Genomic DNA, 26391 nt, shown 5'->3' with positions numbered 1-26391 from the left:
AATTTATGTAACTACTAGTATTTATTGATATTCCAGACTTTCATTATACTGAGATGTATGTAAATATGACACACTTGCTTGTAAATACATTTACTGTAACTGTCATCAAATTATTATAAGTAATGCTAATCACAATTTTAAGTTAAATAAAACCAATTTTTTCGTATCAGGTGTGACAAAAGCTTTTTTATGCTTTGAATTATAGATTTACAAGTTCACATATATTTTTTTTTTCTCTTGGGAATGGCGTACAATACAGGAAAAAAGTTTGAAAATAGTCAGAAAATGAAATTTGTGTTTATAAAATGGATTCCACGTGGCTATGAGTCTAGACTAAAAGATTACAGGAGATTTTCAAATGTGGTAAGAGCATTAGTGATAGTCTGCTGTTCCTTGTGTGTGACTTTTTTTGGTCTTACCACATTTTGATGTTATCTGCAATCTTATCACTGAACAAATGCATGGCAACATGTACATGAAAGCAGTTTGTTAATTAGATGGCTGTCTGTTAACTTAGATTTTTATCAATCAGAGGAGGACACACCAGAAATTTATCTGTGCTCATGGACTATCTGATACTGCATCTCCGTTAGAAAATGTCATACCTGCTATTAAATGCCTACCTAGCTAAATGAAACACTCCTGCCATTGAGAAGGAAAACAATTGGTATCAGAACGAGTAATTTATCAGCTGTGCCCTCGTCACGAAAGTGAGGCCAGATCAAACTAACTCGCACGTGGTCCTGGGTATAGCTTGATCTGGGACAATTCATTTACGCTTACACCAAACGCTAGTGAATTTTTGATAAACACAGGTGAATTTTTGGTTGTAAATCACTGAGATTGTTAATCGAAAGCGTTTCGTCTTTTCGAGGGAAAGAATTTCCAACGATGTCAAATAGGAAGCGAAAGCAGAGGCCACCTGAGAGGTTCAGTGAAGACAAGCGAGCAGAATTGACCTGGAACATGCTTGATTTCCATTTGCCGGCTTCAGGCTCCACTTACCAGACCACGATGAATTTTATTGATTCCTCTTCAGTCAATGATGAAACTAACACTCCAACAGCTTCGAGTCCTCGGAAGAAGAAGAGACAAAAGGCATTTGATCGTAACAGAAGCATCGAGCTCAATCTGGAAAACTCTTACCCGCAAACCTGTGTATGTCAGTTAGGTTTGTTTAACATCAATTTGTGCACGAGTGAAACGCAACGTGATGAATTGAAATCACAGAATGGAACTGGTATCTCTGATGACTTGTGGACTGTGGATTGTTATCACTGCGTCGTGATAAAACTTTCCTTTGAGCCACAGCATTCAATAACAGATGACAAGAACTTGTTTGAGTTAAATAATGGCAGCTTGAGACATGCCTCTTTTAAAGCAACAGTTCCTTCCGTTTCCACACATCAACTCGAAGCATTAGTTTACCTGCAAAACAAAGGTATGATTTCCCTAGTGCTGAAACCAGAGCAACATATTTTAAAAGAAAGCTGGGAAGTTGTTGTGTGTTTGAAGGAGAATGGCTTAACCGAGATGTCTTCTGCATGCGCTGATGTCAAAAATAGGAAAATAGACCAGTTGATGAAAGTGTTAATAGAATGGTTTTATAACATATCTGCAAGAGGCGATGACTCTGTTTTGCTGGACTGCAATAATGCAGGAGTAGACAAAGGTTTTGATGAACTTTACAATGCTATCAAGGTAGTTCGCGAAAGCAATTGCTCGTCCACGTCTGTACCAAGGTCTTCTCTCTCAAATACACCCCTTTGCCATGTACTTGATACAGACAAAGATAACAATTGTAGTCTTAATGCAGAAATCAACAGATGTAATGGAGCAAATGATTTTGATGTACAGCATCCTCATCTCAGACCTGTGCTAAGAGGTTATCAAAGAAGAGCTGTTGAATGGATGTTACAGAGAGAACTTGCTTGTCAAGTGACATGTGGATGTCAAAGGAAAGAAATTGATGGTAAGTAGAATATTACCTTAGCCCTTCCACTCCCAAGATCTAATTGGTAATTCTCCTTACTGTCTACCATACAATTCATATGATGTTAGTTTAGAGAATTTTGTATTGGATCAACTAATAATCCCATGGTTGACATTCTTCTCTATTCTCATCACCTGCCTGCTTGATATTGTATTGATATTGTAAGGAGAAATTCTGTCTTGGTCACTTGTGGGAGTGAAAGGTTTAAAGAGTCTTTGTATTGCCAAATACATGTTTATTACTCAGAACTATGGAATTCCTTGGTTGCTTTTGGTGCTAGTTGGTATTAAATGAATAAGTAACAGAGCAAGTCTGTACCAGAGCTAAGAGGCCCATCCAGCCAGTGCTTTTTCTGGTTTTTAACCCTTTAACTCCCAGATCAAAAGGTTATCCCTCCCAGCATTTCATTCCCTGACAGTTCACCAGTTTCCATTTATACTCCTGGGTGGAGAGAGAGACACACTGACCCAGCCAGGTCCTTAAGCTGGATCTCTCAACCCGGAGTCCTGTGCACTGATCACTCATTCACCACATCTCCCACAAAATTTGATACACTTTAGAGTTAAAAAGTAAAAAAAAAATCATGAATTTGTTTCTTTTTCATATACTTGCAGCTCATAGTCTTCACCCATTATGGCAGAAAATTCACAGTTTGGATGGAAAGATGATTTACTACAGTCCTTATACTGGAAGGTACATGAATGGCAGTTATGATAAATGAACATAAAGTGGGCTATGTGACCCATTTTTTTCACCCCAATACCTTAAACTTATCATCTGTAAGCTAGAAAGTCAATGAGAAAGAGAGGTGAGGGGAGGGTGAGAAGGTTGGACATTATAGAGTTATATGTCATGTCCCCCCTCCCCCTGAGCAGAAAGCTGATGAGAAGGAGAGGGGAGGGGAGGGTGAGAAGGTTGCACATCATAGTGAACTATATGTAATGCCCCCTCCCCTCTTCCCCCTCCCCCCTAAGATCAATACCCTTACCCTTCTTTATTTCCTATCTCTGCCCTTCCCCCACCTCCTTAGGCCAGGGAATGTTTCTGTACACAACATGATGTCCTAGGCTGGCAATGAACATATTGTGTGTTTACATTTCATAAAAGTTTGTTCTGAGAATTTTTTGTTGGATCAAGTGATAATCTTGTAGTTATTTTTTCTTTTCTTGCTATTCTCATCAGTAAGCTGCTTGATATTGTATTGCATTTGTAAGGAGAAACTATGTCTTGGTCACTTGTTGGAGTCAAAGGTTTAATTAGTGATTTGTAAATGTTTCATCCTGAGTAATTTCTTTATATCAATTAATTTAGACTTACAAAAGAAAGATTCTGCCAGCCATCCCTGCCTCTTGGAGGAATTTTAGCTGATGAAATGGGACTTGGAAAGACAGTGGAGGTGATTGCATGTATTTTGTGTCATTCAAAGCCTTCATCAGAGGTCAAGTCAATTGATTACACATTAACAGCTTCTGAACCACACACAGACACATCGAGTACATGTAACAGCATGATACAAGAAGGCTCTAAATCAAAACTTGTGGAGTGTGAAAATAATGACTGTGATGAAGCTGTTACAGGCCATAGCTCAAACAAGGAGCCAACTTTGTGTGAGAATTCACCACCTTTATGCAATGGTGATATTGCCAGAGAAATGAAGGGAACCACAGAAAAAGGTTACAGTTCAAGTTATGACTCAGGTCACAGCACAACATCATCTAATGAAGATTCAAATGAGCTTGCTCTTGGTACAGATGGACAAAAAATGGCTAAGACAAATTCAGATATTTATACATCAGATGAAGAAAGTGCCACACAGTTTATGAAATGCCAGTGTATCTGTGGTGTAAATTTGGCTAGCGTTCATGACAAATTGCTGCAGTGTTGTGAATGCCAAGCAGTATTTCATGCTACATGCCTTGGTTATGATTTTCCTGGTGGCTTTTTATGCCCTCATTGTTCCGTAAGTAGACCAGCCACTCCATCCAGAGCAACACTGATCATTTCTCCTGCTCCAATTGCCCAACAATGGGTGGAGGAAATCTCCAAGCATACACAACCATCCACAGTTAAATTGCTGGTAAGAAAGTGTGCAGTCTTTTCAGGATGGTTTTCTTTTTTTTTACCATTTAACCCCTAAGAGCAACTTATATGTGATAAGTTTGAGTATTAATTTTCATTGCCTGTTTGCTGGATAATTTATGGATCTTATCAGGAGAAGTTACACGTTTCTGGAAGTTAAAGGGTTGAAATTCATTGAGATATCTGATGAGTCTCTCAACCAAGACAAAATGTTCATGAACAGTGGGCCTTATTCTCACTACTGATTAAATAGTGTTCATTACTGCAAAGATCGCTTTCATGTCTCAAACCACGGTTCACATGTATGATTTTCATGTTTTCACTGTCATAGATTCATCACTTCACAAATTTATTACAAACCAACATAATGACCAGCTCCTAGTTGGCTTGTTAGCTCAGTTGGTAGAGGATTGCATCTGTATCAAAGAGGTCATGGGTTCAAATCCTGTACAGGCCTGAATTTTTTAAGTAGTGTTCATAACTGCAAAGCTCACTTTCATATTCATGAAATGTTTAGTTATACCAGCTCAGGCACAAACTATATTTCACAGATCTTCCTTAACTTAGCAGTCATGACATATGATAAGGAGCAGGAAAAGGTATCAACTGTGTTTCTGGACATGGGGGTCTTTGTTAGGGCTGTGTTAGTGGTCTAGACTTACCATTCTTTTTGGCATTAGGCCATATTTCTACACACAGGTCTTTTCTCATCTCCCCCACTCCCCAACCCCAACCCTTACCCCAACTGCCCCCCGCCTCTTTCCACTGTGGCTTATGTATCATTAGTTACCTTCCTTCAGTTATAGATGCATAGGTAAGCACATTTGCAATCAAAGTTTGAAAGACTGGTCTACCTAGACTCCTAATACCTACCTGCAGGCAGGGTTGATAAAAAAAAACAAACTTGAGACACAATTAATAAAGATGGTTGTTTTTGCATTTTCTCAGGTTTATGAAGGTGTGGCCAAGATGGGTTTTATTCCCCCTCAAGTCCTTGCAGATCATGATGTAATCTTAACAACATATTCAACTCTGAGATCAGATTTTTATCACTTAGGATCTAAGCAAGGTCAGTGAAAAACAAGCTGTAGCTTTCAAAAATTTGTAAATGAACTGTCTTGGTTTGGTCACAACTTTTTTTTCAAGTTTACCTTTAAGTTTTCATTTTTCAGGAACTGGTGGGCGGTCTATGCGATACGAGAAGCGGTATGTGGCATTACCAAGCCCTCTCACGTCTGTCATGTTTTGGCGGATTTGTCTTGATGAAGCTCAAATGGTGGAGAGCACAACAGCTAAGGTTTGGTGTTAACTCCTCACTCCTAAGATCTCTTTAGTAATTCTCCTTACTGTCTGCCATACATTATTCTTATGATGATGGTTCAGAATTTGGTTTTGGATCAACTGATAATGCATTGATCAATACAAACTTGCCTTGCACACTTGATCATACATCTGCACACAAGCTCTCTTGGTCACATGAACCAAGTTCCTGCATTGCAGATATCATGCAAACACTACCGACAGTTCCCTTGTGGACAATTCCTATGATCTCATTTTTTTTAAAACCATACATCTTTAATTTTTTTTCAGTGTCTTAAAAATTCTTTATTTCCTAGAAAAAACTTAGGAGTATATTGTGACAGCTCCTTTAAACCTTTTTGCAGAAAGTGCAATGTGTTGTTTTTGACAAAGTTGAATTATTCATTTTGTAGGCAGCTGAAGTGGCTTTATGTTTACACAGTGTACACAAGTGGTGTGTCACAGGAACACCAATACAGAAAGGACTTGAAGGTGATGCTGGGTTGTGTGTATGTCTTTAACCCCTTACACCCTAACATCAGTAGGCATATTCTCCATACTGTTCTCTATATATTTCCTTAGGCACTGATAAGGAGAATTTGTTCAACCATCAAGGGCTTCTTTTGTTGGTGATCATTTCCTTTATTCTTATGACCTTTCTGTTTGATTCAGGGGTGATGTTGTGAGGAGAAGTTAGAAGCTAATCAAAGGGTTAATGATCAGCAATTAGTGGGCTTAGGGTTAAAAAATTTTAGACTAAATTGATTGGCCTGGCCAGAATAATGTTTTGTGTTCTTCACAGAGTGCTTCTCTCCAGTTAAGAGTATAAAAGGGTTCCAGTGAATTGGAAAGCCTGATGAAATGCAGGGGGGTAACCTTGCAATAGACTGGCATCCCATATAGGGGGGAGAAGTGATAATCTTAGTTGCTTCATGTTAAGGAAATGGTGATAAGCTCAGGCTGGGTGGACCACCTGGGTTGAGTAAAAACTTTGTCTTACTTGTGTTAAACATACAGCTCTACTTGGGCTTTAGAGTTTTGAGTGAAAACGAAGAAGCCAGAATTTTAAACCCAGGCTTCCTACAGAGTAAATAAAGGGGTAAGTTTCTAAAGAAATCATTGGTGGGAGAGTCTAACAGAGTAATTTAGTATTATCAACTGAGTTGATAGAGTAATTTGGCTACGGTAAAGAGTTTCAAAGCTGATGTTTTGAGGGTTAGTCCTTTGTCAATGAGAATGGCAAAGGGCTAACACTTGAGACATCAGCTTTGAAACTCTTTACAGTGGCCAGTTTATGTTTTAAACTCAACTCAGTTGATAATACTAAATTACCTACCTACAGAGTGCCAGTCAGTAATGAAAGATGCGCTCTCATTCTGTTTAGATATTTATGGTCTGCTGTTGTTTCTTGGGGTGGATCCTTACTGTCATCAAAAATGGTGGAAGAGCTTACTGTTTGAGCCTTACAGGAACGGAAATAAACAACCTTTGTATGAGCTTTTAGCCAAAATCTTGTGGCGAAGTGTAAAGAAGGATGTCATCCATGAGGTACTGTTTAGTAAAGTTTTTGTGTCATCTTGAAAAAGGGCATATTTACTAGTTACTGGTGGAAGGGGGGGGGAGGGTGCAAAGCAGAGTATAAAACTGCACCTTATAGAGGTGCTAATGCAATTAATTTCTTCACTTTTCACCAAATCCTGAAATGAGTCCCCAAATTGATGACTAGATTACTTTATTACACCTCATCTAGGGATACCAGTATATAGTGAAGATTACGGTTTGTAAAGATAAATCTGAGGCAAACTTCCTCAATAAGTTTGTTTTCAAAAAAGCAGCACATGCATGAAGTCTACCACCAGATGCCATCTTGTTTCCTGAAAAAAGTTTGGAGTGACTCTAAACTTTGTTCATGATTTTTTTAATTAAATAAACCAAGAGATATTTTTAAGATGAGCACACTTTATCTTTAAGTTAAGTCACTGTAGTAACATACAATCCTGTTGTTAGAATAATTTTGGTTTCAGACAGGTTGTAGATGAAATACCTACAGGTGTGTTGGGGGTGGGGTGGAGGTCCAGTCCCTTTGTACTCTTACCCTGGATCTACCCCTGCTGAAGTCTGGAGGCTCACACCACACTGTTTACACCTTTTTTCATAGATTCAACTACCAGAGCAGGATGAGAAAGTAAAATGGCTGACATTTTCCCCTGTAGAGCAACATTTCTATCATCGTCAGCATGAAGAATGTGCAAACACTGCAATGAAGGTTTTTATTTTACAACATTTTTGTCTACAATTCTTTCCCTTAGTAATAGTGTAGCCCCTTCATTCAGCAAGATAAAAAAATCAGTAAAAATTTTGTTGGAGAAGAATGCTCCTGAAACTATATAATAGTTGTTTTCGTAATATTATCATTTTCGCTACTGCTTAATTAGTGTTCATTATTGCAAAGATTGCTCTGATATCCATCCCTTAATCTGCAGTTCACATATATTATTTTCATATATTCACAATCATAGATTCATCACTTTACAGGTTTATTGCAAACCAACATTACAACAAAAAGCTTTTGATGTTTTATTAACCTTTTAACTGCCATGAGTGACCAAAACAGACTTTCTTCTTACTATATCTATACAATATCATGCAGACAAGAGATGAGAATAGTGAAAAATATTAATTATGGGATTACTAATTGATCCAATACCAAATTCTCCAAACTAACATAATGAGAATCATTTGTCAGACTGTAAGGGGAATTACTAATGAGATCTTGGGAGTTAAAGGGTTAAAAAGGAACAGTAGCAGAAAATGTAAAAGTAACAATTACAAGAATATATTTTTGTAATAATCATGTTTCTTAGAAGATGTTAAACTTGAACAGTGTTTTTACTGAAATATAATAGAGGTGCTTATGGTATCAGAGTGGTTGTATAGGCCATTTTACAGTGGTGTACTTAGCTTTTACAGTGATGTACTTAGCCAAGCCTTTGATTTAGAGTGAGGCTGAAGGTGACCTTGTTGTAATGGAGACCAGTATCTAGTTAGCATAATAACAAAGTAATTTACATTTGAAAAGCAGCTAGGTTTGTATCATAACAAGGTCAACCTTAGCCTCACTCCTGTTGAAAGGCTTGGCAACCTAACAAACAACTGTAAAATAGACTATTATGCAGTACGAGCACTTTCTTAGAATAGTGGGGCTCTTAATATTAACAAGAAAAAGTGTAGGGAGGTGCTCATTGGAACGAGGGTACTAAATTGAATCATTACACCAACTAGCTTTCATTGACACTCCTTTTGGGAATGGATTACTACTGATTTCTTTGTCCTCTTTATCTCCAGATGCTGAGTCACTGGGAGAGAAGAGATACAATGCTAAGTGCTATTGACAGAAACACTGTGCATCTGGTAAATACACTTAAAACTGAAGGGTAGTATGTAAGGTGGCCATTGCAAGGGTTCGAAGCATGTGAATAAAAAAAAGGAGGACTTTCGGTACCAACTAGGCAAGCTCCATAAAAGGTCAATGCAGCTTTAAGCTGCAACACCATGCCCATTATTTTGAGATTCTGAAGAAATATGTGAGGTTTTTTGTGAAGTTTTGGCAACTCATTGCATTCCTTCACCTAAATAAGAGCAGTGAATAAAAGGGGGTAAGTTTCTAAAGAAACTGTGGTGCTGCATCAGTGGGAGAGTATAACAGGGTAATTTAGTATTATCAACTGAGTTGGTAATAGAAATTGGCCACTGTAAAGAGTTTTACAGCTGTTGTTTCAAGCACTAGCCATTTGTGAGAGTGAATGGAGCTCTAGAGAAGAACAGGCTGAAGACAAGGGAGAAATTTTCTATTATTTTAACACGACGTCTCTCACTTTTTCAGTTCTTATAGCAGAGCTTGCCAAGCATAGCCCCAAAATTTTACAAAATAGTAGTAATCCATCAAGCTGAAAAAATTTGGATATAAGACTGTACGACCGTATGACTGTATGACCATATGACCGTATGACCATACAAGGTGCTACTTTTAACATGGGTGGTCAACTGTGCCGCAGGCACGCCAACGCCATGGCTTTGTACAGTAGTTCAGTGGTCAGTGCACTGGGCTCCAAGCCAGACAACCTAGGTTCTTGTCCTGGCCGGGGAAAGGTGTTGTGCCCTTGAGACATGCAAGGAAAAAAAGTGCGAGCTCTGCTCTTTTGCTTGGCTAAATCTATATATTATTCTAGACACTGTTAGCAAATGGTTCACATTTTAGCAGTGCTGTTGGCTTTTTTTAATTCCACCAATTAAAACCTGTTTTGTTTTGTTACAGTTGTTAAACCCTTTGTTGCGGCTGCGGCAAGCATGTTGTCATCCACAAGCAGTGAGAGGAGGCTTCCTGTCCATGCAAAAGAGGTAAATTTAAAGCATCTCTGTATGTTGTTGCAAAACTGAATCACTTATAAATAACACTATATGATATCCCATTATCTAATAATATCCTAATAATACCTAATAACATCCTAACAACATCCCAATAACAACCTAATAACATTCTAATAAAATCTTAATAACATCTTAATAACTTTCTAATAACTTCCTAATAACATTCATATTAATGCTTAACAAGAAGGTAATATTATTTCTGTAAGATTTTTATTTTGATTATTTTGTAGCACTCTTACCATGGATAAACTGCTTGAAAGTTTGATAGCCAAAGCAAAGTTGGAATGTGAAGAAGCACATCGACAGCTCTTGTTTGCTTTTAATGGTTTGTACATGACATCTTTAGGGAGGCGCGGTGGCCTCATGGTTAGTGTGCTCAACCCCGGATTGGATGTTCCTGGTTCGAGCCCTGGCTGGGGTCAAGACACTTCACAGTACTTCTCTTCACCCAGGTGTACAAATGGGTACCAGCGAATGTGCTGGGGGTAACCCTGCGATGGACTAGCATCCCATCCAGGGGGGAGTAGCAATACTCCTAGCCACTTCATGCTAAGAAAACTGGAGTTAAGCACTGGCCCCATGGGCCACTTGTGCCTGTATAACGGCTAACTTACATGATATCTTGGATTTTCACAAAAGCATGTTTTTTACTCTCTGCTGCCTATATTACATCATGTTTGTATGTGTCTGAGTTAATATAACATTGAAATAAATTACTTTTGCTCTCCAGGTCTTGCTGGCATTCACATTTTAAAAGAAGAGGTTAGTTAATTCAATATTTTTGCAAAGCTATAACAGAGGTGAAAACATTCGCTTAACCCTTTAACTCCCAAGATCTCATTAGTAATTCTCCTTACAGTCTGCCAAATGATTCTCATTATGTTAGTTTGGAGAATTTGGTATCAGATCAATTGGTAATCCCATAATTGATATTTTTCTTTATTCTCATCAGTTGTCTGCATGATATTGTATAGATGTGGTAAGGAGAAATTCTGTTGTGGTCACTCACAGGAGTTAAAGGGTTAAAAAAACAATTTATGGCAGATCAGTGTGATGGTGTTGATATTAGCTTTTAAGTCAACAGATTTTAAACTGTCTGAACTTCATCAAATTGAATTTTTGTAATAATGTACTACTTAGTTGATAATTGAACACTCTCCCTATGATAAGAAAGTAAAGCCTTTATACAGGCCCAGGTGGCCCATGGAGCCAGCGCTTAACTCCAGTTTCCTTTAGCATGAAGCAGCTAAGTGTATTGCTACTCCCCCCTGGATGGGATGCTAATCCATCGCAGGGTTACCCCCAGCATATTTGCCGGTACCTATTTGTACACCTGGGTGAAGAGAAGCACTGTGAGAGTAAAGTGTCTTGCCTAAGAACATAACACAATGACCCTGGCCAGGGCTCGAACCCGGACCACTTGATCTATGGTCGACCGCACTAGCCATGAGGACACCGTGCCTCCTTACTCTCCCTATGGGGATACGAACAAATTGGAAACAAATATTGCAATTAAACATTTTGTTTTAAAAAATTCCAACTGTTGGGAGGCAAACAAGCCCACTGGTATGGTTGATTTGCTCCTCAAAGTTGCTAAGTTCTAGAGCCCACTTATGGTGTATTCAAAACTGGAAAATGGGATTTAATTCTGATAAGATGAAACAGTAATACTGTGTATTATCAGTAAAGTCTGGTCTAATCTGAAGCATGGGAAGATGTTTTTGTCCTTGGTGGAAGACATCATTTCAGAACAAATCCAGTGAGAAGCAGGTTAGTCTTCCTCGCAGCTATTTTTTGTGTGTTCACCCAAGGCTTTCCTCCCCACAAAGCCTTGTATGACTACGCAGACAACGGCTGCAAGGAAGACCAGGTGTAGGGCTTGAACCTAGCACCTCCCAATTGCAAGTCCAGAGCTCTAACCACTAACCCAGGCCGCCTAGTTTGTTAATTTCTTGGTGTGAAAGCCTCTTGTTTTCTATTTTCCAGTGGCCAGAAGCTGTTGAAATGTACAGGGAGGCAACAAGATCTTGGACAGAACATGAAGAAACCTTCAGAACAGATGCACTACAGGTGAGGTGGGCCCATAACTGTACATACCCCAGAATGAGCAGGTGTTAGATTTTTCCTTCCCATCTGTTGTCAAATGTTTTATCAGTTGTGTTTGGTTGAAATAGGTAGCCTAAGATACTTTCTGAACTAACATTCTGTTAGAAAGCAGAATGAACCAGATAAGATATATAAGTGTATTATAACTGGAGATTGTGTTGCAATGTTTGGAGAACATCTTTTGGGTTCACAGATGCTAGAGGGCAGTGATAAAACCTTAAAGGAAAGTGATTTAGAAGAAATGTCAGCAAAATTTGGAAACAGATTATTATTCCGCAATGAAACCAGCATACCATAGTAGGCCACTGGAATGGGCAGAATAGGCATGGGTATTACAGGACAAAAGTACAAATGGAAAACAGGGCAATAAAATGGGCACTCTTAATGATTAAAACATTAATTTTTTTCTTTTTATTTTTGTTGGCTGTCATAGAAATGAAATGGTTTTTTTTTTTCATCTTTTGTGCACACATTATGTGATCCTTGTGGAGTCCAGATGAGGCCATAGGATTTATTTCCACATCTAGAAGCCAAAATACCAGAAATTAGTCTAATAGTAAAACCCTTATTTGCTGGTTTAACATTAAATACAAACTGAAGTTTTCCTTATTGCTCATAAAACTTTTCAAGATACATGTACTGTAAAATTCCTCTCATCATCTCTGGTACTGAGTGGTGTCTACTAAATCCTGAAGTAATGCTGTTATTTTACATAGAAATTACACACCTTGTTCAACTTGTCAGATGTTCTCAGTCAGCAGCACCCAGGCTGTTCACATACCTTGCGAGATGACAAATTGCCAGATGACGTGAGTAGTAAAGAATATATTTGCTATAAGATGTGGTGTGGACTTTCTCTGTAAATGTGAATGAAAGTGATCCTTGCAGTAATGTGCACGACTTAGGCAGTAGTGAAAGTAACTTTCATTCACGTCTTTATCCGCAGTTCAAATATATGACTTTCATATATTCTTAACCGTTTATTCATCACTTCACGAGTTTATTTGGAATCAACGTCATGACCAGCTCCCACTTGGCTTTTTAGCTTAGTTGGTAGAGCGCTGCACCGGTATCGCAGAGGTCATGGGTTCAAATCCCGTACAGGCCTGAATTTTTTTCAGGCCTTACTTTCACTACTGCCTAAGTAGTGCACATTACTGCGAGGATCACTTTCATTCACGTCTTTATCCGCAGTTCAAATATATGACTTTCATGTATTCTTAACCGTTTTCTCTGTAAATGTTGGATGGATGAATAAGGAGATAATCCTTGTATGATTTCATTTTTAGGTAAAGGAACTTAAGAATGCTTACACAACAAGAGTGAATCTACAGGTGGACAGCGCTAAACGAAACCTTGATGCTGCCCAGTCAAGCCATGCTGAGACAAGGCAAAAAGTAATTCACTGCACACATCCTGTATTGTGTTCACTCTGCACCCTTTACAGCCCCTAATATCAGTATGCATATTCTCCATACTGTTCTCTATAAATTTCCCAAAGTGCCTAGAAGAAGAATTTGTCTAACAATCAAGAGCTTCTTTAGTTCGTGATCATTTCCTTCATCTGCATGACTTTAGTGAGTGATTCTGGTGTAACACTGTTGGGAGAATTAGATGCTTATCACTCAAAAGAGTTTCTGTTTGTCTGAGCTTTTATCAACTTGTAATATTTTTCATAGTTTCGAAATAATTCAAGTAATTCATGGTTTCTTTTAAACTAATTGTAAAGATAAATTTCCATCAATAGTCAAATACTAGAGTTTTTTTTCTTTATTCACGGACTGGTTCTTTAGAATATTCTTATAAAAACAATGATATAATTTGTGGGTCATAATTCACGCACTTGTGAAATAATTAATATGCAGGTTGATATGCAGTCTCCTTGGTGGGTTGAAGCTCTTCATTCTGTGGCAGACAGAGGACTTGATACTGACCTATGTCAAAGAGTCCAAGATGAATTGTCATCCACTGACATGGATCTGGGTTCTATTGGAAGGTATGGTATGAATCGTCTTATTCAAGATTCGGTTAACGAGGATCGAGGATCGAGGATCGAGGATGAAGGACAGAGGATCGTGGATCGAGGTTCGAAGATCGAGGACGGAAGATCGAGTATCGAGAAAAAAGGATCGAGGATGAAGGATTGGGGATCGAGGATGAAGGATTGGGGATCGAGGATCCGAGGTTTGGGGTTCGAGGATCGAGGTTCGAGGATCGAGGTTCGAGGATCAGGGCGCCCGAAGAACTTTTCAAGGATCTTGATCCGCAGTTTCGTCTTAGTTCTTTCACGAAAAAAACAATAGCGATAGACAAAGGGCTTGATACAATGCTCCTCTTTTGACACACAGGCAGTACGCACAAATGCCGATATTTTCATATCACACACTGTAAAAGTATATGATATTAGTTTTGTACAAGTTTGAATTAATCGTATTAATGTGTAATCTTTTTGCTACAGATTTAAGGACCTTCATGGACTACAGTATATTGTTTCCTCTAAGTTAGAATTGATCGAGGTATGCGTAAGTAAGAAATATTTAGTTATTGAGACATCAATTCTCTTTAATTCTAATTTGTTGTGCCCAAGAATTTGAGTGTTTTTTTAAGGCAATTTTTTAGCCAGCCAGCCAGAGGCAGACAGATGCACAGTTAGTCAGTCAGTCAGCTAGATAGACAGACTGACCGTCAGACGGACAGACAGACAGACAGACTGACTGGCTGACTGTCTGACGGATCGAGAAATGATTGGCTGACTGACTGAATGAAAGTGAGACAGATAAACAGGCAGAGAAAAATAACTACTCGATTTTGAGAGGTTTTAGTTTTGAGTTTTCATCCATCTTTTCATTGCAGTCTACTCATAATAACTTGTTGGTATCCCTGGACAAGCTTGGTGTGCCTGCAACGCCGCAGATGGTATTGGCTAGTGCTGAGTGTTGTTTGAGGCCAGCTCAGAATAGCACTGCTGAAAGGTTTGTTATGATAATGTTAGTGACCTTGACTGTGGCGATGACGATGACGATGATGATCACTATAACAATCACGGTCACGATGACAGGCACGACGACGATGACGATGGCGATAACGATGACGATAACAATGACGATGACGATGACGATGATGATGACGATGACGATGACGATGATGATAGCAGTAGTGACGACGATGACGAACACGACGCCGATCAAGATGACGATTTTTTTAGGCTTAGGCTATCTCTACAGGTGCTATGAAACAACAAGTTGTGTAAAGTTACCTGCAGAAAGGATTAAATGCGTATCACATATATTTTCTCTGCAGGTGCGCCTTTTGTCAGGTGGATGATATTTTTACAGAATATGAATCACGAATATTTGGCCATCAAGGAATGAAGGGCGTCGATGAGCATAAGTAGGTCTTCATGTTTATATCAAGTCTTCAATTCTCCTAACTGATCTCTGTGACTTTCTGTTACTGTTAGTTATGAGAATCTACAGCTAAATCAACATTATGTTTGCTTCCTATTTTTATTGGAAGTTCTCAGACTGACGACACACTTGATTGGCATCGCCATGGCAACACAGGAGGATTACGCGCGGAGTCTGAGGTTGAGAAGGTCCTAAAAGTGATACATAACTTTATCAAGACTCATAGTACGTTATTACTTTTACTCAGTTTTTTTTTCTCGGTATTGTTCAAGTTGTCACACAACACCTCTCCCTCTTTCGCGTGACGTGTCACAGCCTAAGGTCACGCAATTGTTGTTAAAAGTGACGAGTCGCGAACCTTATTCTCTTACGTGGTGATGCAACGAAAAGTTAAAGTATTGCGCGACATGTCACGACCTAAGTTACCTATGTTAAGGCATTCTGCAAGTGGTCACACAACTGTGGTTGAGATTTACTTGACGAGGCACCACTCAATGACATTTTTCGTCGTCTTTACAAATGTTATTTTGGTGCTCACGCAACTGTACACGAATTGAATAGCCTTTTGTCTTTACAGAAACTGGGTCAACTGCACATCTGCAACAAGAAGGTCGCTTGCACTTGAGCTTAATTGATGGTCTGAGAAAAGAATTTAAGGTTAGCATTAGGAACCGACGCTTACACTTTGTACGTACGCCAAACCCTTTACATCTTATCACCATTGTGCATACTCTCCAGACTGTTTCTAAAATTCTCTAAGGTGCTGACAAGGAGAATCTGTTCAGTTTGCTTCGATCAGCCGTGGTATTACTTAGTTTTGAGTTTAGTTAAGTTTACTTGGTTTAGTTTTTATGCTGAGATAAATTGAATGCTGTTTATTTCCTATTTTTTCAGTTTCTGAGAGCTCTGTGGTTTGCTCTGCGAGAGCGTATCTCTTGTCTTGACGAACTGGACATGTGTACAACTCGCCTTAGGCTTTTGCTCCCAGGAGAACCCGTCACAGATGATATCCACGTGATTCATCCTTTACAGGTACTTGAAACCAACGGGAGGGGGGAGTAGCCTAGTGGTTTTTGCGCTGGATATTTTAATTATTTTTGTGTCCGATTTTGGATTTTGGACACAAATGTCCGATTTTGAATTTTGGACACTAGAGTCAGATTTTGGATTTTGGACACTAATGTCAGAGTTTGGATATTTGGATTCTGGAAGCTAGTGTCAGATATTTGGATTTTGGACGCTAGTGTCAGATATTTGGATTTTGGATACTAGTGTTCGATTTTGAAGTTTGGACTCTAATGTCCGATATTAGATTTTGGACACTAGAGTCCGATTTTGGGTGGTCGAGTCTAAAAGTTATTCAGAATGGATACGAATCTGTAGCTCTATCAGCAACTAATTGGATTATGTTTTTTCTTTGGAAGATAGAGCAACAGCGCCTTAAGTTCATGTCCGACAGAGTTGTTGCACAAACTGAGTTGAGGAAGAAGCTCGGTCAACTTCTTTATCTCAAAAATTTGGCGAAGGTAAGTTTTCTGATCAGATTTCGTGGAGGTTCTCTTAAAGAAAAGAAAGAAGGTCTGGCTAGAGTGAGCTAAATTTCAAGCAACATATTCAAAATATTTATTTGCTCTATTTTTCAGACCCAAACCAGTCATGACGGAAAGAACCCGGAACCATGTCCAGTTTGCACCAAACTGCTAGGAGTCCAGGCAAGTAACTAAAAACGACCCTTCTCCTCATGGTCCTTTTCGACTTATTTAGGACTTTCTGTTTGTTTTTGTTCTTTCAGTGGAGCGTTTTCTCATGTGGACATTGCATTTGCTGTCGGTGCTCCTGGGTACTCTTGCGGCAGGCTGGAATTGGTCCCCGACATAGGAACGTACACGTGAAGTGCCCGATGTGCCGGATACCTACTCTTGCGCAAGAAATTTCCTACGTCAGCACCGGAAGGAGTCAGGACAAAGATACAGAGGAGAATGTCACTGTCAAGGTAGTTTGAGCTTCATTGTTTTGATTAAAAAAAAACTATTTCGCCCCTGTAATTGTCATCGCTTTCTTTCAGAACAAGTGCTAAGAAATGAGTGATTTATCAGATCAACATGGCTCTATCGTCTCAAAAAATTGAAACACAACTTAAATCGCTCTTCGATTTACCTTCGTAATGCCAATAGCTCTGCGCCAATCACAATAAATAAATTGTCACGAGCAGCCAAAGAGAGCTCAAAGTTGAATCAAGAAAACTGCTTGAAGCGCGGGAAAACGTCGTTGACCAAGTCACGGTTGCTCTTAATTTTGATTTGACTGTTTGAGGAAGTGGCGCGAATTTTCTGGACCAACAACAAAGTAAAGAAAAGAAAAACCGAAGCAATCACGGATAAGTTTCGGCTCTCTATTTTGTAATGGGTTAGAGCACTTTTCGATTGAGAGGCCTAACACCTTAACCAAAGTTATTTCAACAGTCAACCAGAAGAAAGAATACTACCTTTAAGAGCTAATTAGAATTCAAAGTAAAAAAATCAATACCCAAACCGCCCAAAGCGCGGGAAAACGCGGGTGACCCCGTCCTGGCTGGTTTTAGCCTTACATCTGATTGGCTGAGGGAGTGGCGCGAGTTTTCTGGGCCAATCACAGAGCAAAGTAAAGCAAACTTCCGGATTACTTCCTACCATCAATTGGAAATTGCTCATCCAGTTAGTCTCAAACTTTGAGTCCTTTTTGCTCCTTTAGGGAAGCCATTCTACAAAAGTTGAAGCTGTTGTGCGCACATTGTTGGCTATTAGAGACCTTACGCAACAGGACGGCAGAATGAGGACGGCGACCGTGGACCGCGCGAGCACTGGTCCGAGCACGCGAGGGTTGACGTTGCCGTCCTAAACGTAAACAAACCTTACGCAATACAGCGCGACATGCACAGGCCCCGAAGGAAAAATGGCCACCTTCAGGGAGGCAAGAGAGGCTCTTTTGCTTGCTAATGCCTTGGATTTGATCGCCGATGAAGAAATGCTGTTACTCTACGACGTTAACACTTCAAAGAATCTTGACATTCCTTACTGGAAGTACGAAAAATTCAATCTGGACTCTCTTTCCGACGACGAATGCAAAAGCGAATTCCGTTTCTTAAAACATGATATCTACAATCTGCTCGACGTTCTGGATCTTCCTGACAAAATTACCTGCCCAAATCGTTTTTATGTTTACAGTGATGAAGCGCTATGTTTGCTTCTGCGTCGTTTTGCCTTTCCATGCAGGTACGAAGACCTTGTTCCCCGATTTGGAAGGCCTGTACCGCAATTATGTATGGTGGTGTCTGAGATGATGGATATTCTTTATGCCCGCTTCGGACAGTTGTTTTCTGGTATTAATCAGCCATGGCTATCACAAGCAAATCTAGTTGATTTTGCAGAAGCTATCTACAATAAAGGAGCCGCCCTTGACAACTGTTGGGGATTTATAGACGGAACTGTACGACCAGTTGCTAGGCCTGGCGAAAACCAAAGAGTATTGTACAATGGCCACAAGAGAGTGCATGCGATAAAGTTTCAAAGTGTAGTTGCACCAAATGGTCTGATCGTAAACCTTTTTGGACCTGTGGAAGGATGCAGACACGACAGCGGAATGTTAGCCATGTCTGGTTTGTTGCCAATGTTAGAAGCTCACTGTGTATCTCCAACAGGCCAACCGTTATGTTTATATGGTGACCCTGCATACCCCTTGAGGGTCCACCTGCAGGGTCCATTTAAGGGTGCTGCCCTAACAGCACCACAGCAACTGTTTAACAAATCGATGAGTAAAGTAAGAACAGCAGTAGAGTGGGTTTTTGGTGACATTTTAGAGTACTTTTCGTTTTTAGATTTTAAAAGAAATCTTAAGGTTGGACTCAGTGCAGTAGGAAAAATGTATATCATTTGTGCCCTGTTGAGAAATGCCCACTCATGTACATATGGGTCGACAACTTCTTCTTTCTTTGGTGTTGAACCGCCTCCATTAGACCAGTACTTTATTTAAGGAAATGTTATCAGAGATTCTTGTAAGATATGGGTCAATGCGCCCAGAGGAGGGAGGGGGGGGGAGGGTACTTTGTAATATACATGATGGGGAGGTTCAAAGTACTCTTTTGGTTTGAAAATTTACCCCCACAGATTTTTTTGGTCAACAGTGAATAAGTCACATATTTTGGGGGGTTTACAGGTACACAAATTCATGTCAAATTCTTTCTGCTTCATTGAATACGTCAGTAGGTTTTTTTTGGTGTAACATTTCAAGCTCATGTATTTTTTGGGTTTCTTATAGGGAGCTCTGTCAGACACCCCTATCATGTATTCTGCAAGTATCCCCCACCCCCCAACTGGGATTGTGCTATGGCTTCATCAGTACCTGAAGCCTGCTTATCTTTACCCTGCCATTTGTTAGGAGTTTTTTTTAAGTGTTGCAAATGCCTCATGGAGGGACCAGATTACATTTACAAATGACCGGGCATGCACACGATCACGACCTTTAAAAGAGTGCAAATGACCAATATGTAACCTGCAGTAGAATGAAGAAAGTGTATCAGTGTATTGAAATACTTCAAGGTTATAATTACTGTTTATGGAATTGTAACCTGGTTCAATTGTAACTATCAAAATGAAATTTTGAGAAAATTGTGCCAAATAGTTTGAATTTTTGAAGCTAGCTTAAATTATGTAAAACATTTCTATTATGGTAATCATTTTCAAGTTTTCTCATTTTTTTCAGCTAATAATTATTATAACTTGTAATTTAATTGCAAAATTCTTTGTTTCAAATTGTAAGGTATTTTCATATGCATATTTTTTCTCATATTTCAAGATTAATAACAACTGAAAATTAAAACACTAATTTTGGAAGTCTCTTTTTCCAAATTCTCTGGCATGATCCACAGACATTGATTAAGACTAAAAAAATCGATCTGACTGTTATACTTGATGAGTGTATGTGGTAATATGCCTCGTCTGTATGCAACAGGGTCTGGGTGAGAAATCCCACATCCCATCATGTTTATACATCTTTTTACCGCTTCCCGGAGAGAGATATAAATCATGAATCCCATCAAAATATTTGGCTTCTCCTGAATCCCCTAGGGCTATATTTGGGTCAATTATCTCATATCCCAAAAATGCCCTTTATTAATGAGACCCAGCGGTATAACAAATCATTGTTGCATGCTCTGTCAAGATTTCAGTGGCTCATACAGGCTTGTGAAGGACCATTTTGGATCCTATAATCAATAGAATTGTCAGACCAATCCAGTTTTTTAAAACTTTTTTCAGTTTTATGAACCTGCTCAAAATTTTTACTTGATATATATTTTCACTGTACATGTGAATTTGACAATTTAAGAATGGGCATGCTTAAAAAATTCTGAAGTTAACTTTATAAATACTGAAAAGCAATTATAAATGCATTTTTAAAGCATTTTTCTTAACCATTAAATTTCTTGAATTAAAAGACAATTAACTCACTGTTAGTCTTATTTTGCTCTTTGTACAATGGAATAATATTAAATGTCTCAGCTGATCGATACATTGGATTATACACAATCTGTTACAGCTCACAGCAGATCATAAAAGCCAAGATAAAATTGGCAAAAATATATAATTATGTTATATATGCATACATGTAAAAATGTAAATGTTTATATATATATATATATATATATAATAAAATGCGAATGATTTAAATAAATGTGAAACTTTGAAATCTTACAGAGTCTTAAAGAACACTTTTTACTTGGTGATTTTCTCAATAAGTGCCAAGAGCATTTGATTTTGCAGTTGCTGCTGCTGAATTTGAACTTGCATTTGCTGTTGTTGTTGTTGTTGCTGTTGCTGCAGTTGCTGTTGCATATACTGGAACATCTGAAGTTGTGCAGATTGTTCTTTCTTTTTTACTTCTAATTCCTCTTGTCTTAGCTCAAACTCCCGTTCTACCTTTTCCCTCAAATACACGAGGGTTTCTGATCCTGATGATCTCTTTCTCGGTGTTGTTTGTTGCCCATCCTCAGCTGTTGCCTTTCTTTTCTGAGTCTCCCCCAGCTTCTCCATCGACCTGTTTCTCATCTCTTCTGCCTTTTTCCTTTCATTCTCCTTATTTTGGTCATTCTTCTCTGACTGTTCTCCGGCGTCTCTTTCACTTTCCTCAAACTGTTCCACTATCTGTTCCAGCAACTTGTCTGTTTCTGTCATCTCAGGGGATATCCCACTTGCTCGTTCTTCCTCAGCCATTTTGTTCTTGAATTTCTTTGAAAGTAATTGATACCTGTCCCTGACTGCTCTCTTGTTACGGAGCCGATCATGGAATAATTCTGTGGCATTTAGCCTTGCCGTAATGCCCTCCCACACTTGCCCTCTATCTCTTGTTGATGGTTTGAATTTGTAAGGCTGTGACACCACAATTTCTTGTAAAAGAAGCAGGTCACACTCCTGTGTCCACTCCATTTTAAAAAGATGCCTATTTTAGGGTATGAAATATAATCAAATAATTAATTTATTACCAAATAAAAAGAATAAAGAAAATGGGCCCCTACAAGGCGAACACTGAGTATGCTGTCCTATTTCCGGACTTCTTTTACAATCATATACACAGTTATATCATACCTTGAAACGGCACTAATACCATCTAAAATTTTATCTACCTTTATTACATGAAATTTGAATTAATGCCGCCTCGAAAGTGTCGCTAAATTAAAGTGAGTACACTGTGAAATTTTGCCATCTGTATGTCTATGGGATAAAATGTTGCCATCTGCAAAAGTTGAATGATTTTTTTATATATATTTAAATCAAGTTATGACATTTACAATTTTATCAAATACATTTTCGCATCAAATAAGCTTAAATATTTTGAATTCGCAAAAGTTTCAGTTCGTGAAATCGCTAAAACTAAGTGACTTATGTTCCAAAATTTTACGAAAAATCGCTAAATTAAAGTGTCGCTAAATGGGAAATTTTCAAAATCGCTAAATTAACATGTCGCTAACATTTCATGCAATAAGGTATACGATTTAAAATTTAATCTATATCTATCTTTATTATAAATTTTGTTACTTTCACTGCAACAAGGGCTGTGAATTTTTATCGCATAAAGACGGCTCCGGCTCTTAGTTTTTATCCGTAATTACGATGAGAGTTAGTCAAGAAGTTGTCACTTTACTAAACTGCCAACAGAGAAAACCTTAAATGCTTACAATCCTTACTAATTCATTTCTACTTGTGCCCAAAAAATAACAAATTATTGCTCATTAGGCGAAAACAGCGACATGTAAACACACCATTTTGCGTAACAAGTTCGCTTCATTTGCCGTTTGTAAAAAGACCTATCACCAGACACAGAGGCTCATAACTAAAGAAATAATATGTTTCTATGCTATAACCGAAGAAAAGACAGTTTAGATTAAAATAAGGGGATAAAAATACTCACGTTCTCCTCACAACCTCAGTCGCCTTGTTTTCAAGTCGTGAACGTCAAGAGGACGGCAGTCTCAAACCGGAAGTTGCGTCAAATGGCTCACGAATCAGGTTGTCACGCGCGTCACACGATCAATTTTGCTGTCCTCTCCCTTCTGCCGTCCTGTTGCGTAAGGTCTCTATTAAGTCGGCAGACAATACGGCAAAGAGTCTTGTGTTTTCTACGGTAAGTTTTTGATACTGTATTACTCTTAGCCCTAATAGAAACTCCCCGAACGATTTCAATTGTTACTGAGCAGCGCTCGTAGACTGGGGCCAAGACAAGCGTTTCTTCGCCCTCGCGAAAGTTGTCGCCTTGAGTGACGCGAGCCGGTGAGAAGTCTGCCAGTGGTCTGGCACTGACATAATTAGTGCCATACTCTCGGCAAACCTCTCCCTGACTCGTCTCAATTCTCGCTGCGGGCGAAAAAACGCGCGCCCTGCAGCGCCAATTATGAAGGCCTGCTCCAAGGCTACGTACAGGTTGTGTTAGGAACACTCTTAACCTTCACATTCTGTGTTGATTCTGTGAATTTCAACTTTGTTTTGTTTTCTCTTAGTGGCAAGAGGTACTTAGTGTTTTAGCCCAAGCTTTGGACGAGAATGGAATCAAATATAAACACATTACTGGCAGCCGACTTTTTCAGGTTGGTACGAAAAGCTGTACTTTTCTCTGCCGATTGCCGAAGGTCATACTTTATAATGTGCAGTCTATTTTTTACAAGCTTTTTACAGTATCTGTGAAGTAGAGGGAGTCTCGATCGAGTGTTTAAAGACCAAAGCTAAAGTAATCACGACAGCCAATCAGAGTTAGGGAAAATATCAAAAAGAGCCAATGAGAACGGAAAGTTAAAACAAGGTATCTGCGTAAAGCGCGGGAAAACGCGGGTGACCAAGTCGTGATTTGTTTGAGCTTTGCATATGAGTGGTTGAAAATTTGGAGCGTTTTTATTGACCAATCACAAATTTATGCTTTTTAAGGCGTGGTTGGGAGCAGAGCCCTTTTGAGTATGCGCAAAAAAAGCTCATAAAAGTTGTGCGAGGCCCTCGCCCGTCTCAGTCCTGGTCTTGTCATGGAAAGTCATGGAAAATGAGTGAAAGTGATACTCTTGAGAACAGCGAATTAATATGAGTATAATTTCTCGACCAGAATCCATGGTTAAGGTGAAGAAGGTCTCGGAAAAGTTCACGGAGGATCGTGAAATTTTATTACTTCGAAGAATTTCAAACCTACAACGAGAGGCAAAAGTCTTGGCGCGCTTCACTACTTTTTGAATTTTTTTTCATATAACTTTCATTAATCTTCCCCTCTCTTTTATTGCACTTTTGTCTGGTGTTGATAGAATAGTCTCTTATTCAGTAGAATACTGTTTGGGGGGGAGGGGAGGGAGAGGAGGAACTTTCAAGTACCTTATCACAGATAAATCACAACATTTCAGTTTATAATGTTAGCTTACAATGTTGGAGGGTTGACGATCACTTACTAAAAAGAAGCGTGCCAACCACTTTTCCCCACTCTTTGTAGTTTTAGTAATACCAGTTTTATTCTTTTTAGTCAAACCTTCAGACGTTCAAACAAGATTCCTCGGTAGGCGTCCTCCTCCTGCCTTTACAAACCGGGTCTAACGGTCTCAATATCATCGAGGCGACACACGTGTTGTTAGTAGAGCCTGCGATGAACCCCGCCCATGAGCTACAGGCTGTGGGGCGTGTGCACAGAATTGGACAAACTAAGTATGTTGTTAGACTCCTTACTGCTTCCTGTACATTTATTTTTGTGTTACTTGTGAGAAGATGTCCTTGGACGAAGTAAAAACATCTTGTTATGAGTTCCTTATGGATGAGTAAACAAATTTTATCAATGTTTAGCGAGATTTCCCCCGATTTTTATTTAGTAGGATTGAACTTCTTTATATGTCAGGCGAGGGAGAAGTAGGGGCTTTACAGCTATCGTGGTGGACTCCGGATTGAGAGGTCTGGGGGGAGTCACGGCCGAGCATTATGAACGCCTTCCTCTCCCTTCATGTCACAGAAACAGGGATAAGCGCTAGCAGTGTTAGCCTTTGGCTTGAGTACTGAGTGCTATGTGATGAGTTAACGTAATTTGCCATGGAATTTTATTGTTGATTTTTTTTACAGACCCACCCACGTGTACCGCTTTATCATACAAGGAACTGTCGAGTCCCGGATGTACTCCTTGCTGCAGTCTAAGCCAACGAGTTGTGTTAGGTACCAGTTACTCTCGGTATTTTCTTCTCCTGCAGCGTTTTCCAATGCAGAATTTCATTCGTTCATTGTTGTTATTCTTTTTCACGTCAACTTGAAGAACATGGCGTACATTTATGGGCTTAGACTTTTCAAAAGTAAAGTGTTGCAGTAAGTAAGCAAAGTTTGGAGTCTTTAAGAGAAAACTTACCTTCTATGAAGTGTCATGATGCAGGCATATTGTCAAGTGGGCGTAAACTCGACTTTCTTAGCTGAGAAATGCATGGAACACAGAAACGCGCACATTCTGAACAAACCCTCGTACCCAGGCTTCCCTGGAAACTGTAATGAAAATTGTGACACGTGATTTTATCCTGCTCAACAGGACTGGAGCACGTGACAGTGAGAATGCCAGTCTGACGCTTAGTGACCTCGCCTCATTGTTCACTCAAGATGAAGAACGCGACGAGGAGCAAAGCGTGACGGGATCGTTCCTGTTTTATGAACCAACAGTCGCACTTCCTCCAGATTAATAGCACACGTTTACACTTGCTATTGTCTTAGAAGTGTAGATACAAGTGGTTTATTTTTCACGCTTAGGTCACTATAATATAACTATAATATAACTATAATATAACTAAACAATTCGTTAATGTTAGAACTTGCTTTGTTGGTGCTACACCATTTTTTAATAGAAGAATATAAAGTGTTCCTTTTTTAGCGATTTCGTAAGAATGAAGAAAGAAAAATGCAAGTAAATAAACAATTTTTTTTCTGAAAACTTTTCCACTTATGTAGCAAGCGAGCAGGCCATCGTTGTTTGCGCTTTGGTAGGACCATTTCTTCGCCCTCAAGAAAGTACGAGGCTTCAGTTAAGTAACGCGAGTCAGCGAGAGGTATTCAAGAAGTTTAGTGCCAGACCTCTGGCAAACCTCTTCCCGACTCGTCTCAAATCTTCCCCCGTGCGGAGGAACGCGTGTGTTGCAGCGCTAATGAGGGAGAGCCTGTTTGACGGTTACGACTAATGAAAAACTGAAATCTGTCCGATCTCCCCGACGTTGACATTGACGTTGGAACGCTGACCAAGGAACGTTGATGCATCATTTTGGCAAGGGTCGATTTTTGCCCAATCCATTTTTTGCTTTTGTATTTATTATTTAAAACTAAAGCTCAGATATGATTGAGTGAATAAATTAGATGGCGAATCTGTAATTGCAGTATCCTCTATTTTACGGGAATTTATTGTCCTCATACGTTACCTCTTCTTATTTACTCGAGGAGGGGGGGGGTGCCGCTGGAGTCTATCTACAATGATGGGGAAGGGATTCTGAGAGGCCAGTGGCACATACCCGCCAAAAAATGGCCCAGGTACCCCATGGGGCTACTTACTGATCACGTTGGTCAGTGT

The 26391-nt window shown here is 39.2% G+C and overlaps 3 protein-coding genes across 3 annotated transcripts; 2 read left to right on the top strand and 1 right to left on the bottom strand.

The window, feature by feature from the left end:
• The first annotated feature begins 804 nt into the window (after positions 1-804).
• LOC131772765 (E3 ubiquitin-protein ligase SHPRH) lies at positions 805-25516 on the top strand. The gene is made up of 31 exons (XM_059088722.2): positions 805-1972; positions 2608-2686; positions 3305-4070; positions 5021-5141; positions 5245-5369; positions 5785-5863; positions 6756-6919; positions 7530-7637; positions 8717-8782; positions 9687-9769; positions 10030-10124; positions 10530-10561; positions 11786-11869; positions 12622-12714; positions 13195-13302; positions 13771-13901; positions 14364-14421; positions 14759-14877; positions 15206-15295; positions 15422-15537; positions 15890-15969; positions 16207-16344; positions 16737-16838; positions 16956-17024; positions 17105-17305; positions 18043-18094; positions 22925-22965; positions 23339-23425; positions 24334-24512; positions 24918-25007; positions 25369-25516. The coding sequence occupies exons 1-31, from the start codon at positions 892-894 to the stop codon at positions 25514-25516; spliced, it is 4785 nt and encodes a 1594-aa protein (XP_058944705.2). The 5' UTR covers positions 805-891.
• Positions 18110-19405, top strand: LOC136280998 (uncharacterized). The gene has a single exon (XM_066167115.1). It carries the CDS (start codon positions 18244-18246, stop codon positions 19318-19320), a length of 1077 nt encoding a protein of 358 aa, XP_066023212.1. The 5' UTR covers positions 18110-18243; the 3' UTR covers positions 19321-19405.
• LOC136280999 (putative uncharacterized protein DDB_G0274435) lies at positions 19414-22811 on the bottom strand. The gene is made up of 2 exons (XM_066167116.1): positions 22753-22811; positions 19414-21783 (listed from the first exon to the last, which is right to left on the bottom strand). The coding sequence occupies exon 2, from the start codon at positions 21768-21770 to the stop codon at positions 21060-21062; it is 711 nt and encodes a 236-aa protein (XP_066023213.1). The 5' UTR covers positions 21771-21783; positions 22753-22811; the 3' UTR covers positions 19414-21059.
• Positions 25517-26391: the final 875 nt, after the last annotated feature.

Source organism: Pocillopora verrucosa, chromosome 5 (genome assembly GCF_036669915.1).
Source record: "Pocillopora verrucosa isolate sample1 chromosome 5, ASM3666991v2, whole genome shotgun sequence".
Lineage (NCBI taxonomy): Eukaryota > Metazoa > Cnidaria > Anthozoa > Scleractinia > Pocilloporidae > Pocillopora > Pocillopora verrucosa.
This window is presented reverse-complemented; position numbering and strand designations above follow the sequence as displayed.

What these genes read in the sequence shown, in the direction of transcription:
- LOC136280999 (XM_066167116.1), bottom strand. Translation starts at nt 21,770, where the DNA reads ATGGAGTGGACACAGGAGTGTGACCTGCTTCTTTTACAAGAAATTGTG.
- LOC136280998 (XM_066167115.1), top strand. Translation starts at nt 18,244, where the DNA reads ATGGCCACCTTCAGGGAGGCAAGAGAGGCTCTTTTGCTTGCTAATGCC.
- LOC131772765 (XM_059088722.2), top strand. Translation starts at nt 892, where the DNA reads ATGTCAAATAGGAAGCGAAAGCAGAGGCCACCTGAGAGGTTCAGTGAA. An exon ending in TGGAGAGCACAACAGCTAAG is followed by an intron (nt 5,370 to 5,784) that starts GTTTGGTGTTAA and finishes TTCATTTTGTAG; the next exon opens with GCAGCTGAAGTGGCTTTATG. An exon ending in CAGAATAGCACTGCTGAAAG is followed by an intron (nt 14,878 to 15,205) that starts GTTTGTTATGAT and finishes TTTTCTCTGCAG; the next exon opens with GTGCGCCTTTTGTCAGGTGG.